The following is an 18105-nucleotide window of genomic DNA, read 5'->3' on the forward strand; positions in this document are numbered from 1 at the left end:
GGAGCAGGTTTGCCAGCACGGCAAAGGTGTGGGTATGCATCCCACCCCCCAGCCTTCCCTTTCCCTAACACAAAATGGGGAGAGGTGAACAGTATGAACAGTCTTTACAAGGAAGACATGGACATGCTGGAGTGTGTCCAGAGAAGGGCCACGAGGGTGATCAGAGGGCTGGAGCACCTCTCCTGTGAAGACAGATTGAGAGAGTTGGGGCTATTCAGTCTGGAGAGGAGATGGCTCCAAGGAGACCTTATTGTAGCCTTCCAGTTTCTGATGGGGCCTATAAAAAGCTGGTGAAGGACTTTTTAGGATGTCAGGTAGTGATAGGACCAAGGGGAATGGATTCAAGCTAGAGGAGGGTAGATTTATATTAGATATTAGGAAGAAGCTATTCACCAGGAGGGTGGTGAGATACTGGAACAGGTTGCCCAGAGAGGAGGTGGAAGCCCCATCTCTGGAAGTTTTTAAGGCCAGGCTGAACAGGGCTCTGAGCAACCTGAGCTAGTGGGAAGTGTCCCTGCCCATGGCAGGGGTATGGGACTAGATGGTCTTAAAGGTCCCTTCCAACCCTGAAAATTCTGTAGTTTTATGAACATCACTATGATTCCATGGACACCAGAACAAAGAACAATCTGGGTGATGATTACAGGGATGAGTTTTGTGACGTGGCTCTTTCATACGCTGTCCCCACCAAATATTTGCCAAGGCTTAGTTGTACTGGTCAAATCTCATCAGCTTTTAGAGCAACCAAGCATCATAGTGTGGAATTTCCCCTGCAGGGATATATCTGAATGAATATGGCATTTTTCTTTGTGGCTGTTAGGTTTTCGCTGCCCAGCCTGGAAGGCCCACTTCAACTGACCTCAGGATCCTGGTCACACACAGACATATGGACACACAGTCTATGGAAAGAGACATAAGTATAAAGGACCATGTACATGTGAGTACCTCCCTGGGCTGCTGTGTGGCACAAACCTAGCAGCTGGGGCACTCCTCCTGCCTAGCCCAGGAGGAGAGGAAGGATCCAAGGGTTGGTATGGATGGGTTGGGGGCTGCTGTGGCAGTGGCTTGGCTCCTAGCACAGGCAGGCTCCTGGGAACAGCAGGAAACCATTTCTAGAGTCAGAGCAACAACCAGTGAGAAGAAAAATGTTGGGGTTTTTTGGGTTTTTTTAATCTGAGTTAGAAACATAGAGACCGTTTTGTGTTTTCATGTTGCAAACTTCCAGCTATTATTTGAGTACGCAGTTCTAACAACATACGGTTGATCTGATCATTCGTGGGCAAATCCACAAATAAAAACTTCAGTTTACATCAGCTGCAGTTTTTAAAACCAGTTTCAGTGAGTATCAAGAAAGAGGAGAAGGGCTGAAGAAGACCACATGCCTCATCAAGGCCAGTCCTGACCAGCTCTGGGCTCATATTGCAGCTCCCATCACAGACTTTAATGCTTCCAGTAAACAACCTCTGCATTACAACTATTGTAGGATGTCTTTTCTGTAAAATCTCTGCTGGGACATTGTTCCAGAAGTTCACTCAGAGTTAAAACTCTTCTAATATCAAGCTTGATTTTATTCACATGTAAGGTCATAACCTTATATATTTCTTCTTTTCTCTTTGGTATTTCTGCAGAACTAATTAATATAGACTCTCACCCTCCTTGGTTAATTCCACGTTGAGCTTTCTACAGTCAATGAGCTCTCCATGCTTTCCACAGTGCCCTGAGGCCACCAAGTCCCACTGTACCTTTCACAGATGGGGGCTTCATGGCTGGGGAAAGTGGGGGTCATTGACAGTGGTCACATCTATCAGGTACTGGGGGGCTCAGCCAGCACCTTCTGTGTCTGGGAACTGCTGTGGTCACTCACCTCACCCTTGTCACCTTGCATGGTGGCAGCTGCATTGCTATTCCATGGCTGACCATCCCCAGGGGAGCACCTGTCAGTGAGGCTGCTGCCATAGATGCTCTTCTTACTTGCCTTTACCTTCCCATATTAAGAAAACTTGCCCCCCATACATATGCAGTACAGTAACTCTGGCTCCCTTCAGCATGAAAAACATGTCACCACTTGATGTCAGCAAAGGACTTTGCAGGACACAGCACAAAAATGTGGATCTGCAGATTTACTTTTTAAAAACAAGCTGTTTACGTTTTGCATTTTGCCATAGAATCGTATCACATAATACTTTAGTATGGAAGGGACCTTAAAGATCATCTAGTTCCAACCCCACAGCACATCTTGCACTAGAGTCCCAGCTGCTCAAAGCCCTATCTATTCTGACCTGGAACACTTCCAGAGGGGGCAGCCACAACTTCCTTGGGAAACCTGTGCCAGAGTCTCACAACGACACAGTGATTAATTTCTTCCTGATGTCTAACCTCAGTTTCCTCTCTTCTGGTGTAAAACCATTACCCCTTGTCCTGGGGCTATTCAGGGGCACTCCGTGCCCTTGTTAAAAGTCCCTCCCCAGCTTTCCTATAGGCCCCTTTCAGGTACTGGAAAATGGTTATAAGGTCTCCCTGCAGCCTTCTCTTCTCCAGGCTGAACAACCCCAACTCCCTCAGCCTGTCCTCATAGGAGAGCTGTTCCAGCTCTCTGATCATCTTTGTGGCCCTCCTCTGGGCTCAGTCCAACAGCTCCATGTCCTTCTTGTGTTGAGGGCTCTAAAACTGGACACAGGACTCCGGGTACAGTCTACAAGAGTGGAATAGAGGTGAAGATGTGCTGGCCACACTTCTTTTGATGCAGCCCAGGATATGGTTGGCTTTCTGAGCTCCAAGTCTGCATTGCTGGCTTATGCTACTGGCAATTAGGGAACTCTTATAGGTATAAGGTAATTGTTCGAATTAGGTTAATAGTAGCAACACAACTATAGAAGCTGTAATCTCATCAGACCTTATTTTACACAAACCCTTTTCTTACTGTGTTTTGGTTTTGTTTTTTTTTTACAAAAAATTCCTTGACTGAGCATCTGTGTCCTTGGGAATGTGTGTTCTTGTGTGTTCCTGCCTCCAGCTCCCGACTGCTGCTGACTCCAGGAGTCCAGCCTGGACTTTCCAAGGGTTGCCCTGCAGCCTCGGTGGTGACATGAGAGTTACTGGGGGAAAAAGGAGGAGGAACGTGGTATCATTTTTCTGTATATTTGTATATATTCAATATTTTTTTTCTTTTTTTATCATTACTGTTTCATTAAAGCTGTGTAGTTTAGTTTCCACATAAGTCTCTCTCCCTCATTCTCTCTCCTTTCTTTATCAGGGAGGGGGATTAATAGAGAGCATCTGTCATTTGGCTAATTACCAGCCCAGCATTAATCCTTGACACACACAATGTCAGATATGAAAATCTGCAGTTCCAAGGATGGAGTAACTGAATCAGTCACTGCTCTTTTAGCACCTGGTTCCCACGAAGTTCTTGCCACAGCAATGCAGCATAGCCAGGGGATGCTGCAAGTGTGCAGACCAGCTGCTTGGGCAGTGGTAGGGCAGCCATGGGGACATGCCAATGCCACCTCCCTCCTGCTGCATCCCCTGGCTGTCTGTCAGCCTTGCTGCAGCAGGGGCAGACAGGGGCAGCCATCCTGAGTAGCTCTGTCACTGTCACATGCTTTTGGGAAACACACACCTCAGCCAGCAAAAGGGGTCAGCAATTATTTTCCAGAAAATGTCACCCCCATGCTGAGCAATAACAAAAGGTTATGGTTGGACTTGCAGCCACATTCCTCCCTAGGGATGTCCTACTGATGAGTGGCACGTGAGCACTGAGGTTAGCTGTGTGTTTTGGACACTGAAGATGGTTGAAGGTGAAGGAGACTTCACCATAGCAGGAGGTGCAGGACCACAGGAGCAGCTCCATCCTCCTCTCTCCTCCACCTCACTTCTGTGCAGCCTCTTATCTTTGTGTCAGCTCTCCACAAGAATCTGGGGGCTCTGAGATGAGAGAAAGGCCACTACTGCTTCCTGCTGCAGGGCAGGGAGGAGGGGGGGTGTCAGGAGCTGGGCCCAAGAGGAGCAGACCCCTCCAGTGTCATCATGAACTGTGCATCCTCCCACCTTGGTCCTGCATGTCTATTGCCAGACTTGCAGCTCTGGCAGAGGAGGGGCAGAAAAAAACTGGAGGATGTGTTTTCTCTGATGTGCTTAGAAATACATGGGTTGGCTGTTAGGTAACTGGTGGTGCTCAGCTCACTGGAAGTGAGGCAATAGAGGGCACATCCCAAGCTCCCCTACTCCGAGCCATCTGTGCTGCAGATGGACCCAGTGATTTTCTTGCTTTCTGCCCCATTTTGCCTTTGAGGCAGTCCTCAAAACCCCTCTGGCTTCTTCTGTGCCCTCTCCTTGCTCCAGGTTACCCAGAGCCTCAGCTGGTGGGGTAAGAAGGTAGGAGAAGATATGAGAAACCAGTGGACTTGCAGCCCTGCTTAAGCCCACCCCGGGCAATGCATGCCCGCTCCTGGGTGGCACAGGGAAGCAGATAAAGCTGCTCAACCCTATATCCCTGCCACCACTTTTGCTAACTCTCCATGGCTATGAAAAGCCACCTCCTTGTTCTCCATGTCATTTTCCATGCAGGTCACTTATCTCTCACCTCCTGCCCAATAAACTGAAGACAAAAATCTGCCCCATGCCCTAAGTATTGATGGACACTGAAGCACTATACTTTTGCCTGAGGAATAAGGGACTGTCACCAGCCACCCACCTGCCCACCTGGTCTGATCTTCCCCATAGGGAAGAGCCCCGGAGAAGCTGCAGGCAAATCACAGCTATCGCTCCCAGCTCCAAAGAGATGGAGAGGGCACAGCCCAGGTTTTACAGTGGTGTAACCCAGTAACTCCTCTGTCAGAGGGCTGATATATTGTGAAGCTGTAGGTTATTCTTTACATAGAGAATAAAGAGATAGAAGCAGCAGATTCAGGAACAAGGGAGAGTTTTTTCAAATTAAAGAAGAAACTCCCTTGCAGACAACTGTTTAGACACAATAAAATGAGAATGCTTCCCCCAGCACAGACTAGACACCAGTCAGCTTAAACCAGGTGAGCATGGTCGTATGTAGTCTTGGTCAAGAGGTAGCGATGAGCACCACAAGCTAATCCCATTTACATGCTGATGTACACTCTGCTCGTATGAAGCATGTTTGTCAGCATCCATGCTTATAAGAAGCACAGCTCTTTGTGTGTACCGAAGCTGCAAAAATGGCAGCTGAAATTTGCTGGGCCAGCAGACAGGAAAATCTTAATCCTTAGTGTGGTTAAAACAGGTTATTATTCAGTTAAATACCTGGACTGTTCACGACCTGCAGAAAAAAAAGAGAGAAAAAAAATTCTCTTGCCAAATCCTAAGTGCATCACTATTTCCAAAAGCTGGAGGAACTTGCAGCCATGTGGGAGGAGCATCAGCACTGCCCTTCTGGTTTGGTTACAAATTGCAAGAAACTCTGGAGAAGTGGTCAGGGAGGAGAAATGTAGCCCTGAGGAGCTCTGATTCTCTATTGTAGATGCTGCACTCGTAACAGGATTTGAGTCTAGCCCACAGGGTTGTGCAAGTCTCCTGGCAGTCTGGCAGAGAAAATGAAAACCATCGTGGAACTACTCTGACATCTGCCCCCTCCCTGGAAATGTTCACGGTCAGGTTGGATGGGACTTTGAGCAACCTGATCTACAGAAAGGCAGGGGGGGTTGCATGTAAAGGTCTTTTCCAACCCAAACCATTCTATGAGTCTGTGATCTCTGTAGACGCACGCTCTGACGTTTTCTGTATCAGGGCACACATTGCTAAAAAAAGTAATCGTTAATATTTCCACTATTAAAATGCATTCTTTCTTTCCACCTTTGTGCTTCTCTACCATTTTTGCCCACTTTCATCCTAAATGTCCTTATACCTGCAAAAATTACAACCAATAAAACAGGGCATGGAACATCCAGAAGTGGCGGAGCACAGGCGTGGACAATGCTGTATCACTTGGGCTCCTAGATAGGATTTCAGTGATGGATCAAGGGTTTTAGTGAGGTGGCTAATTTTGCTCTGAGACAAACAATATCTTGATCCCCTGTGAAAAACACAAAAAAAAATAATTTTGGAATCTGTGCTATTTGGATGAGGATTTTTTTCCCCCTGTTCCTCACTCTTTCTGCCTGATTCTCTCTCTGAAAGTTGTGGGGCAGCAGCCCTGCAGCTGTGTCCAGATGTTGTGATTTAAGGTGTTCCCATGACCATCTGCTCACTTCCTCCTGCAACAGACTTATCAGGAGGGGAGACCTGACCTGACCTCAGCTGTGCCAGTGCAAATACAACACCAAAGAGCTTCCACCCCCAGCCCAGACAACCGTGACTGTGTGGTGGAAGCAGCTCCTGCCATTAACTTCCAAGCTCTAGGAGAGATGGACTCTGTGGTCTTGTGCAACCACTACATTGCTGGATTGGATTTTGAAAACTGACTTCTGCATTTATGACAGAGAAAAAAAAATCCATCCATGTTGAAAAATGATGGCAAAAAATCTTATGCATCTTATCCAGGATGAATTGAGTGAAAACTCTGACCCCTCTGGGGGGACTCAAATAGCATTTAGGCAGAGTAGAGGTGACATGCTGTGTGCCTTGGTATGTATCTCGAGTGAGAAATGCAATGCTCTGTGCAATTAAGTAGCTGTGTCCCTACAGACAGAATTTGTTCTTACCTGCTACTAAACATCTGAGTAGGTTGATGACAGAATTTCATGCCTGGAAATGCAAATCTGAGGAAGACGTTCGGATGACTGATTCCTCTGAATGCACGTTGAGCTTAAAATGGTGAGGAAAGCCCATTACAGGTTTCCATGCCTTTTTTAATCAGTTAGAAATAAACTAGGAACACTGCAGAGCTGGGGTAAGTGGAAATGCAGGGCTGGTAGGAAGAGAGATGGATGGCAATGAGGGAATGGGTCAGCAATGTTCTCCTTTTGGTCCCTGGGACAGGTCTGATTTTTATATATCTGGCTCAGCTCTCTCACAATATATAGTTTAGGGCTGAAATATAAAGAGGAGTTTCAACAGAGGTCCCATGGGCAGTCAAGCAAGGGTAAATCCTCTGGAGCAGCGATGTCAGGGAATTGCATGTGTAGCCATCTGTTCCTTGAACACCGTGACCTGGGATGTTCTGTCACTCCAGGACTGTGTTAATTTAGCAGTTCTGTAATTCAGGAGATGTGTCAGAGAAAACCAGGTGGGGTGGTGGGAATTAAAAATGGAACAGACTCCAGTGTGGTTTTGCTGAGTTTTTTGTAGGGGAACAGGACAGTGGCCATCTCAGGGCAAATTTAACAACCATATTCCTTGCAAACTGATCCACATTCAAAATTATGAAATGGTTTATGAAAACCCCACAATGGAGACTTTCACACATGCAAACTGGACATTGTGAAGCTAAGGAATGAGAAAAATATTGCACACTTTATACCATAATAACATTTGTTCATCTCTCTTTTCCCTTCCTTCCAAAATATGTACTGACACACTTTTTAAAGTACATGAGAGAGTACTTTCCTTTTCTGTAGAGACTCAAACATCTTAATATCTAGTTCACAATTTTTGTGTACCAGTGAAGTAGCTGAAAGTCAAGTCTTTTTTTTTTTCTTCTGGATTGAAATAAAGCAGACAGAGGATGTCAGGTTCAGGTGATCAGACATTCCAGCTTTTCATAGTCTTGAAGGATTATTTATCTTTCTAGATTTCAAAACTCTGCAGTTGCAAATAATTTAAATAGCTCTTTATACAAATGGTGACAAATAACACTATTGTAATCTGTAGGGCATGCAAAACATTCATTTTATTAGAGCCAAAATTACAACATGAATAATGATGGTGAAGAAACTATCTCAGAAGGAGATCAAGAAAACATCATAACACCAATGATTTTAGTGATGATAAAGCAAGCCTTTCCAGTTCAATGAACTTTATTTAATCACTTATTTGATTTAGTGACATGCCTGGTTATTTAGATTAATGTGGATATGTGGGTGGCTTTCATGTTTTTTTAGCTTTTTCTGTGTACAGATAGATAAATCTAGAAAATCACATAGCTTTTCTAGAGGCGTTTAAAATGCTGTCCTACTCAGATACTGTCTTTCTTAGTCTGATATTATCTTTGTCTGCTTCGTTTCTATAAAGGAGGTACTACCACAAAAAGGTTTCTAGTTCAGCCTTGCAATGAGAGGGGGCTTATCAGTCCAGGCAAAACCTCTAATAGACAAGTTTAGGCTATTACTGCAAGAGCAGAATTAAATCCTAGATTATCACATTTGAAGAAGTTTCACTGTCGTTCAAACCCAGCAAGCTCTGGTTGAAGTACAAGCTCACTTCTGAAAACAAGGTATTAGCTCATGAAGACAGAGGTGATGCCTCTTAAGGGAAGTACAAACTGTAATATGTGTGTTTGTGAATTCATGTTGAATAATTATTTGAATAATTATAAAGTGTTTACTAACTGAACTTATATAAAGTATTTTGCTAACCCCATTTTGAGAGTACTAATAATGTATCTGCCTTCAACATTGTGAAAGATGCAAACATAAATGTTCTTTGTGTAACTACAAGGCTTAGGGGAACGAGAAACAAGACATCCACAGTTTCCCTCCTTGAAAACGCTACAATGTGTATTCCGTTGTGCTAATCTCAGCTGATTTTGCTGCTCACCACATAGCATTGCAATTCCAGGTGGTTTTACTGCTGACTGCAGAGTGTTGCACAGGAAAGAGCGAAGGAGCACATGTGCGGAATCAAAGGGTACCAAGAGGGGAAACTGAGGCAGACACTGACTTCATCCAACGACCACCAGATGGGGGTCAAAAAGACCCTCAGAGATAAAGTGGGCATGCACCTTTGAAGGCCTGCCTCTTCCAAGAACTAATAAACATAACCCAGCCTATTCCTAGAACAGTCATGAATATGTATTAGAATAGTTATGAATATGTATTAAGATATGTAATACAAACTAAAAGATTAAACTTTACCGCGTCCGTGTGAGTGGAGCGGAGACTCTCCACGCACCCAGCGCTGTTTTGCTTATTGCAATTTTATTAATTAAATTAAAGCTTTAACAGAAGAATATTGAGTCTCGGTCATTTTTATATCACAAACTATCAGAATTTTAGCAAGCATGTTTAAAAGAGGAAAATATTACTTAAGGATCAGGTTGAATGACTGTCAAGCCCTTAAGAGTTTTCTGTCAAAATACTTCTTACCCACGGCAGGAACTTTGACAAGTAGGTGTACACACCATATTTCCCTGGCCTTCCACAGTCTTGTCCCCAGCTGATGATACCAGTAACAAAGTAAGTGCCATGGTATTTGGTCACATGGGGGCCTCCTCCATCTCCATTGCAGGCATCTCTTCCATCTTTATCATAACCAGCACAGAACATGTTTTCTGTGACTGGAGCACGAAGGGCGAGCTTGCAAGTGTCCCTGTCCACATAAGGGATTTGAAGCACTTTCATTCTTTTGACAGGCATCCATCCCGAATGTTCTATCCCAAAGCCACTGACAATTCCATATGTTTGATTCATCAGAACATCATTAGCAAAGTGCTCTTCTGGAAGGCATGCTGGGACAACATCCTCAGAAAATGTGATAGGTTCCTCCAATTTGAGAAGGGCTATGTCTTTGTCAAAAGTTTGTGTATCAAATTCAGGATGTGCAATTATTTTTTCCACTCTGTGCAGTGCTCTACTTGGCTCTTCCTTTTCCCTGTCCACCATCCCTGTGTCAGATTAGTAAAGTAGCTGTTAGTAAGACAGTACCAACAAGTACAAACTGCATCTCAATAAGAGAAGGGACCAAAGTTCCTTGTACTTTGACAAGGCATTGTCTTGTACAAATAAAACAGACTAGTCCTGTATCCTGATGATGTAGCATCTCATACACATTTTGGAGCAAAAATGCCAAGCAAGGAGAAGATCAGAATTTTCCTATCGAAATAATGGTCTCAGTGAAAGCACTGATATAATATTTTGGGCTTCATTACAATGTTCCCAATGGTACTCCTACAACCAAAAGCCTCAACACAGAAGAGAAGGATTTTGCTCCTCTAATTCGTAGAGCAACATAGTCAAACAGACTTAAAAGGGAAGTAGATAATAATCATCTTCCAAAACTTGAACATTCTGCATACAAAACCTTAAGAATTTAAATATATTTATTCTTTCTCAATTTGTATGAAGTCTCTTTGGGAATTAGACAGGCAATTGGATTTCAGGCATATTCAATATTTGTTTTATGATTGCAGGCTGAGTACAATTTTTATCTCTCAGAACACCTTTTTTTTCAGTACCTAGAACTTACCTACCTTTTCAGAAATTACAGTCATAAATATTAAATTTGAGGTTTCAGGTGTGGAACAGTCTCAGATTAGTATTTACATGCTGTCAAAATGGTTATGGCTAACATCTGATTGAGGCATCTGGAATTCTTCAAGGCTTGGCTAACACAGGAAATTTCATGAAGGTGCAATGTTAGACCAATTGAACTGCATCAGCTCAGCCTTACTTGCCCACCTACCTTTCCAGTTTGTACTTGGCTTCTATCATATACAAGCTACACCAGGCCAAGCCAAGCTTAAAAAAACTGTCCATTCAAGAAACTTGAACATATATTTCAGTGTTAGTCAAGGGACAGGAAGAGGCAGTGAGAAATAACATGAGGGTAAGAAAAACTCTAGCAGAGTTCTGTGTTTTCTGTTTCAAGACTAAAACACAGTACAGTTTCTCATTTTTGTAGTGAAGGGCAAAATGGGAAGCACTTACCCACAAGAACCCGTAAATCTCTAAGGTGTTTAACACAAGATGCTCCAGAAAGTACAAAATACTCATTCAGAATTGTCCCCCCACAAAACCAATCATCTTTCTCTCCTACCAGAACAGCCTGTAAAGAGAGAGAAGAAAGACAAAGCACAAGAACAGATTTATAGCTAGCTGAGATTTAAGCAGTTTTCTTCAAGCTGGCAGTCTGATGGGTGTTTTATTTCAAAGTCATCCTCTACTCAGAGAGTTACATTGAGCTGTAGCCACCCCAGAGGGAAGCTTGTTAAGACAGAGCTGTTTACTGGCTCAAAGCTGAGGTTGTGCAGTGAGTTATTTTACCAGTGGGTTTTGGTTGCTGTTTTTTAAACAACATGTAGCTAATAGTGTAATAGCACACTCCTTTTGTTTCTGTTTTTTCACTTTAGTCTTGGTCACAACAGGAACTCAGACTGTTCTTCTGATACCACCATCCTACAACCCAAGTCATGGGGTGGCTGGCAGGCAAAGGGTTCTGTTGCTCACATCACTCTGCTCTACATCCTGGATCTGCAACCCTAATCTCCTGTCCTCCCTCTCTCCACATTTGCTTGATGCTGAAATGAAGGCACAGTGTCATTCATGGTGGGAGACCTCTGCTTGCACACAGGACTCAGAAGAGTGGAATAGCCACCCAGAATATTGGCACTGTCTCAAAGCAAGCTAGGTCCCCTTGGTGAATGGGGGTATGATGAAGAATAAATGTGTGCTGGTGCTGGTGAGCAGGGTCAGATGTTAAACATCTCAGGACAAGGGCACCTTACCTGCCATGGGGCTGTGATGGGTAAATTGTCAGCCTCCTCGGTGACCTCTGGATGGCTGCTTGGGGCCGTGGCTGTTCCCTCACTTTCAGGATGAGCATCTTGACTTGCTGTGGTTCCTGTGACTTTCTCTCGACCAGCTTTATGTTTTCTCTGAAGCTTACCACATGGGAACTTGACTGAGAAGGCAAAACCAAAATGCTAATACTTGATGTCTGGATGGTACTGGGACTTTCAGGCACATGTTGTATGTTGAGAGCAAGGCATTCCCATCCATAACCCTGACCAAACAGGTGTGAAGGCTCAGCTGATGCTACACAAGCCTTCACTCCAGCTCAGAACTGTCTTTCTTGAAGATTTAAGTGTATTTATAGGATGTGGAGAACCACAGTCTTCCATCTCTCAGAGGTACAGTGCCTGTGCTGTCCCTGAATCATAGACTTATAAGATGGTTTGGATTGGAAGGGACCTTTCAAGGTCATCTAGTCCAATCCCCCTGCAAAGACATCTTCAACTAGATCATGTTGCTCAGAGTCTCATTCAGTTTGACTCTGAATGATCCCAGGGATGGAGATTCTACCACTTCTTTGGGCAACCTGTTCCAGTGTTTCACCACCCTCATTGTAAAAAATTTCTTTCTTATAGGCCCACTTTAAGTTTTGAAAGGCCATAATAAGGTCTCCCTGGAGCCTTTTCTTCTTTAGGCTGACTAATCCCAACTCTCAGCCTTTCTTCATAGGAGAGGAAACAAACTCTTCAGGAAATCAACTTTTAATGGAAATGAGAAAAAACTCACTTAACAGCTCAAGGACGACTCCTTGAGCACAATCAAATTCGGTATGCAAGTGTCTATATCAGGGTTGGCTCTGCATGATGTTTTAAGTCACTAAAGATGTTCTCTTAAAACATTAAAGATGTTCTTTTTAATATCTTCATTAAAGATCTGGATGAGGGGATTAACTGCACCTTCTAAGTTTGCAGATGACACAAAGCTAGGTGGGTGTGATGATCTGACAGAGGCTAGGGAAGACTTACAGTGGCATCTAGACAGGTTGGATCAAAGGGCCAAGGTTAACTGTATGAAGTTCAATAAGGCCAAGTGCCAGGTCCTGCACTTGGGTCATAACAACCCCTGGGGATGTGTGGTTAGAAATCAGCAAGTTGGAAAGGGACTTGGGGGTACTGGTTGACAGTCAACTAAATATCATGTCCTGCACAACATTGTGATCTCTAAACTGGACTAATATGGTTTTAAAGGATGGACCATTCGATGGAAGGAAAAGGAGGCTGAGAGGAGACCTTAGAGCTCTCTTCAGCCACCTCAAGGGAGGTTGGAGTGGGGAGGGAAGCAGCCTCTGCTCCTTACGGAACTGTGATAGAACCAGAGGAAATGGATGGAAGCTACACCAGGGGAGGTTTAGGCTGGATGTTAGGAAACATTTTTCTCTGAAAGGGTTGCCAAATGTTGGAATAGTCTGCTCAGGGCAGTGGTGGAGTCATCAACCCTGGAGGTGTTTAAAAGGTGTTTGGGCCTGGTCCTTGGGGACATGGTTTAGTGGTGAGATTACAGTGTCAAATGTTGTCAGTCAGAGATTGGACTGTGTGTGTGTGATTCTGTGTGATTAAAAAAGCCCTTGCAAAAGTAAAAGGGAGGGAGATTAAAATGATTGAAAAGTTAATATAATTTTCTACTTCTAAAATTTGCCTGTTTGGGGCAAGTAGGCAAATTGTTCTAGTATTTTCAAAATATTTAAAAGTTAAACAGTTTTGATTATTGGTATCATTATTATGTGTACTGCCTGTTATTAAAACTTTTGTAATTTGGAAACTGGGTGAAGTATCCTATATTAAGAATTAGAAATGCATGACAGCAATCTGGGCTTAAAATATGAGGGACATCATAACAAATATAATCAGACAGACAAATACAATCAGACAGACAGAAGAACAGATTAAGATTAATAATTGTTAATGTTCACTTTCTCTGGATACAGGCAAAACGGATGGGTTTAAATTCAGTGTCAGTAGTTATTCACATATTAGATGACTATAGCTTAACTTTGCAAAATTAGCTTTTAGAAAAAAGTAGAAAGGAGGGTTATTATTTTTCACATGGAGCAGCTGACATTTTACAGTAAGCACATGAGATATAACTGCAGTCATATTATGTGATTCCCATTGTGCTTGAGGACTCTGTCTTGGAAAGGGAGAAGTTTCTTGGGTTCCTACTTGTTTGCACCTGTAGGTGTTCATCACTTTCTGGAGGCCTTGAAAAAAGACACCAGTTTTCACCAATGAAAAACCTATCCCATTGCTTTATAGCAAAGCCTCCTGAAGCACGAGATGCCTGTGGGAGAACCAGGGTGAGAGAAGGAGAACCTGAACCCCATTGTAACCACTTGTTTTATATATAGCTTTATATATGCTGGGACATAAGTTTTGCAGTCTACTCTGAGAGAATTCTTATTTGCACAGAATGTGTCTTTGAGCTATTTTTGCCACTAAACATTGCTCACAGTTGCACAATTTGATGTTATTTAAATTTTGACCTTCAGCTAAGATCTTATTATCCTTGTTGGTAACACCTGCAGCAAGCAATGCACAAAGAGTTAATATTATTCCTTGTGCTTCAACTGCACTGCAACACACCAGCATTCCCCAGCTGTGGTGAAGATGCAATAGTTCACCCCCACAGAATGAACTTCAAGTGTGACTTCTTACCTACAGGAAAGCAGGTTTTGTAGTCAGTGCCTAGGGCATAGCCAGCAGCACAGGAACAAACAACTCCCTCATCATCAGCTTTGCAGAACTGCTCACAGTCCCCGTTGTTGACCTTGCATGCGTTTGGTAGGACTGCAAAGGAGAGGCATTTATAGGAAGGGTAAAAATTTATGGTGATTTCATAAAAGCACAAGCAGCTCTCAAAACCTGGTTTGCAAGTACTAGTCAACCCCCATACTATTTTGTGAAATTCTGTGCAATTCCTGACAAATGCCTTACCAATAATGTAATTACACTGATTTAAAACCTGGTAAGCTGTCAACATTAAGTAGACAAATTTTATTTTATATGTAATGCTGTGTTTCCCAGTTCTAAGTAGCAGCTCTTTGGGGACAGAGGAAAGGATAATCCATACTCACCCAAATGGCCATTGTACTGAGGCAAAGATGAGCATGGCTGTGGGTAAGAGGCTAAAATCAGCAACAAATAAATTTTCAGTAATAAATGGTGCATTGGACTCTTGATAGATCCTTGTGATATTCCTTTGCCATCTGTGTGTGGCTCATACTACTCACCTTAGCTTAGTCCCTGGCACTGGAAGATGGCAAACAGCATGGAAGAGCTCCTCCCAGCACCAGCAGCATGAAAGCAAGAAATAACCCAGTCTTAACAGATGCTGCCTAACCTGTTCCTAGAGACTAATGATGAGACTCCAGAGTGCACCCACACAGCCCTATAACAACTCAAAGGTTTCCTAATCTAACCTGAGTGTCCCTCAGTGTCATGTGGTCTCACTACTTCTTGTCCTAGCTGCTCATCCTTGTGGAAATGGAGAAAAGTTGAGTTTATTACATGGTTTACAAATTTCCTTGGTTTCTGTATTGTGTGACCAAGGGTGAAATTTTGGGTTTGTGTTTACTGAATTGCCTCCTATTTCTGTTGGACCACTCTTCAAGTTTCCCAGAATAGTCCTGAACTCTCATTTTGACTTATGGTTGTCTTTGAAATCTGGAACAAGCTAAAAGTTCAGTGAGTAAATACTCTGTTCTGTATTGCATGTGTATCAGTGTGGAAAATGCCCAGTATCAGAGGTCCTCAGGCCCACCTATCTGGAGCCTTGCATTCCATAGCATATCATGTTGATCTGATTTTATTTACTCATTTGCTTTCCTGGTTTTGTTTCAGGATATTTGCAACTCTTTTATACAGATCTAAATTTTTCTATACTTTCTTCTGGAGGGTAGGTCATGAAGGAGCTCTTGATTTTAATGAATCCTCCAGTCCTTTTGTCACCTTGGGATAGTTTGGACGTGTGCCTCAAACACTTTGGGGTTTTTCTCTCTGTTAAAAGATCTTTCTCTCTGTTAAAAGATACATTAATTTTCTTCTCTTGTTCTTTTTCCTGTAATTCTGTCATGAGCTCTGTCATTTTACAACTGTCTTCAGTCTTTTTACTGTCAGACACTTCTGCTCTGCTGATGAAAATCAAATGCAGGTGAGTGAACACAAGATTGCTTTCTACATGTTTGTATGAGAAAATCTTCCTTGAAACATCCTGAAGATTCTCAGGGCACCCTGTGTCCCTCTAAGCACTTTTTCCACTTCATCTCTGGGATGTCAAAATATGCTTCTAACTCCCAGCTCTTGTACTGTGAATGACTCAGGTGTTTTTTTAATTGTGTCCAACCAGTCCTCTGTAATCACCAAATGACTTTTCCAGCAAAATCAAACAACAAAGTATGTATCATCTACAGCATGATTCACAAGCTTACTCTGTAGAGAAGCATCTCAGGCTCCAACCTAAAAGACAGGTGGGGCACCTCCTCAGGTGGAGATGGGATGTTTCTCTTGAGACAGACAAGCACAGTAGGTGATGATGTGGGGTCCTGGTTCTCCTCTGCACTGTTAAACCTGTCATTCATTTTGTCACCCAATTGCTTATAAATGGACAGTAATGGTTATTTAATCGTCACATCTCTTGAGGACATGAAGAATTGCAAATGGTTTGTGCTGTCAGTTTGAAAGCTCTGTATACTGACATATTCACCCCATATTTTTTACTGACACGATTGATTCAGTCCAAAATGGCATTTCTCTAGTGACTAAACCCTGGATATTATTGCACAGCAGCACTCAAATAGGAGCAAGGTGGCTGAGAAAGCCAAGCTACCAGGTTTTCAACCACATCGCCCCGGATGACAAAGCACAAATAATGGCGAATAATTACCTGTGTGGTTTAGAGAAAGCAGCACAAAGGCAAGTCAAAGCAAAGGCTGTACCTGTCTGCACCATCTGAAGGTAAAGGAGGACAACAGGAAGAAGCCAGACTGTCCCACGGTGCCCTGTCATTGCCATCCTCCAAGCTCACTGTGAGTTTCTCACCAGTGTGTCTGCAGGGCTCTGTGGCAGCTGGTAAATAAGAAGCGCTGCAGTGCAAAGGTCATTAACTCCTGAGAAAACAAAACCTCTAAGAGCAAAGCCTGGGCTCAGTGTGTCAGCGTGGGACAAATGTTAACAGAACAAAAAAGCCACTGTGCTGCAGCAATGCCACCTTGATGGCTTGCAGACACCTGGGGTGAGCAAAGCCTGTGGGCAGTGTGGAGCTGGCTTTGCCACCTAGGCTGTGTCACCTGTGTATTTGACACTCCTCAGGAAGAGAGGAGTCCATAAACCAGGGCAGGTTCTCCCTCAGCAGAATAACATGCAGTTGCATGGTGAAACTTGGTTATGGTACTGAAATCCAGATTCCAGACCACCACTTGGTGGTCCCCTCTGCAGAACCATGGTCTGTGGCTGTAGAGAAACAAGATAAACCAGGTGCCTTGAATTGCCAGTAAGTGGGTGTGAGTCCACCTGTGCCTGATTAGGACAGGCCCCTATTGAGCATGAGCAAGACCAGGGGGCCAATAAAGGTGGGACACACACCCACAGAAGGCACCTCAGCTCACTCTGGTGTGAGGCATGGAGAGGTCAGCAGCTCGTCGAGCCTCTGGAGCAAGAAAGGCTCTTCCTGCTACACTTCTACCCTGGAAGCGCTGTGTGGTGGCTGGAGTCCTGGAAGAGACCAGCAGCTCGTCGAGCTTCAGGAGCAAGAATGGCTCCTCCCGCTACATGTGGCTATTCCTTTTCTCCCTGTCCATTGTCGGTGGCTTTACATCTTCAGGAAATATGGATGAAGCCTCCCTAAAGAGCCTTACTAGACAGGCAGCAAGAAGCTAGAGCAAGTGATCTGGCTGTGGTTCATGTCTCAAGAAAGGCAGAACAACCAGAACCACAGCTTTGGGCCTCCTGTGGGATGTACAGAAGCAGGAAAGCAGCTTGGAAAGGGAGAAGTAGCTCAGGGAACCAAATCTGCAGAAAGCGTACTGCAGAGATGTTGCTTTGAAAACTGCTCTGGCAGTTGCCTTAGGAAGCAAGTAAAGCATGGAGCTAAACAGAACAAGAGAAATAAAGAGGGCAAATTTGGCCTGTAAGGTTTTGCACAATGTTTTGGGTTCTCTTATACCAAGTAACACTGTAGTTTGAAATGCTTTGGGCAGGTTGAAAATTATTGTTATGCTGGAATCCAGTGAAACTGGGAAGCAGGAAGTTCATCAATTTCCACCTTATTCTGGATGGAATTTTTTTTTTTCCTCACACCACTCGATGGATTCTCAGCTGTTGACAGGGACAGGTGGCCTGGAGCTCAGGCTATAGAAGACAACCCTGTCAAGTGAGTCACCTGTGTCAGGGAGCAATAAAGAAGAAGGAAAACCTTTCCTGTTATTTCCATGCCAGCACAGGTCCCAGCTCCATGACTACAACAGTTCTCCATTGCTTGC

The 18105-nt window shown here is 43.7% G+C and overlaps 1 protein-coding gene across 2 annotated transcripts; it reads right to left on the reverse strand.

The window, feature by feature from the left end:
• Positions 1 to 7771: 7771 nt before the first annotated feature.
• LOC103530788 (coagulation factor X) lies at positions 7772 to 16703 on the reverse strand. 2 transcript variants are annotated; one of them, XR_003988940.1, is made up of 6 exons: positions 16564 to 16703; positions 14285 to 14416; positions 11567 to 11742; positions 10770 to 10887; positions 9105 to 9727; positions 7772 to 8386 (listed from the first exon to the last, which is right to left on the reverse strand). XR_003988940.1 is itself a non-coding variant. In XM_030468919.1 (5 exons), the coding sequence occupies exons 1-5, from the start codon at positions 16637 to 16639 to the stop codon at positions 9180 to 9182; spliced, it is 1050 nt and encodes a 349-aa protein (XP_030324779.1). In that variant the 5' UTR covers positions 16640 to 16703; the 3' UTR covers positions 7772 to 9179. The 2 variants fall into 2 exon arrangements, 1 of the variants encoding a protein (XP_030324779.1); XM_030468919.1 differs by having other exon boundaries at positions 7772 to 9727.
• Positions 16704 to 18105: the final 1402 nt, after the last annotated feature.

The sequence above is a fragment of the Calypte anna genome, chromosome 1, assembly GCF_003957555.1.
Source record: "Calypte anna isolate BGI_N300 chromosome 1, bCalAnn1_v1.p, whole genome shotgun sequence".
In the NCBI taxonomy this organism is placed as follows: Eukaryota; Metazoa; Chordata; class Aves; order Apodiformes; family Trochilidae; genus Calypte; species Calypte anna.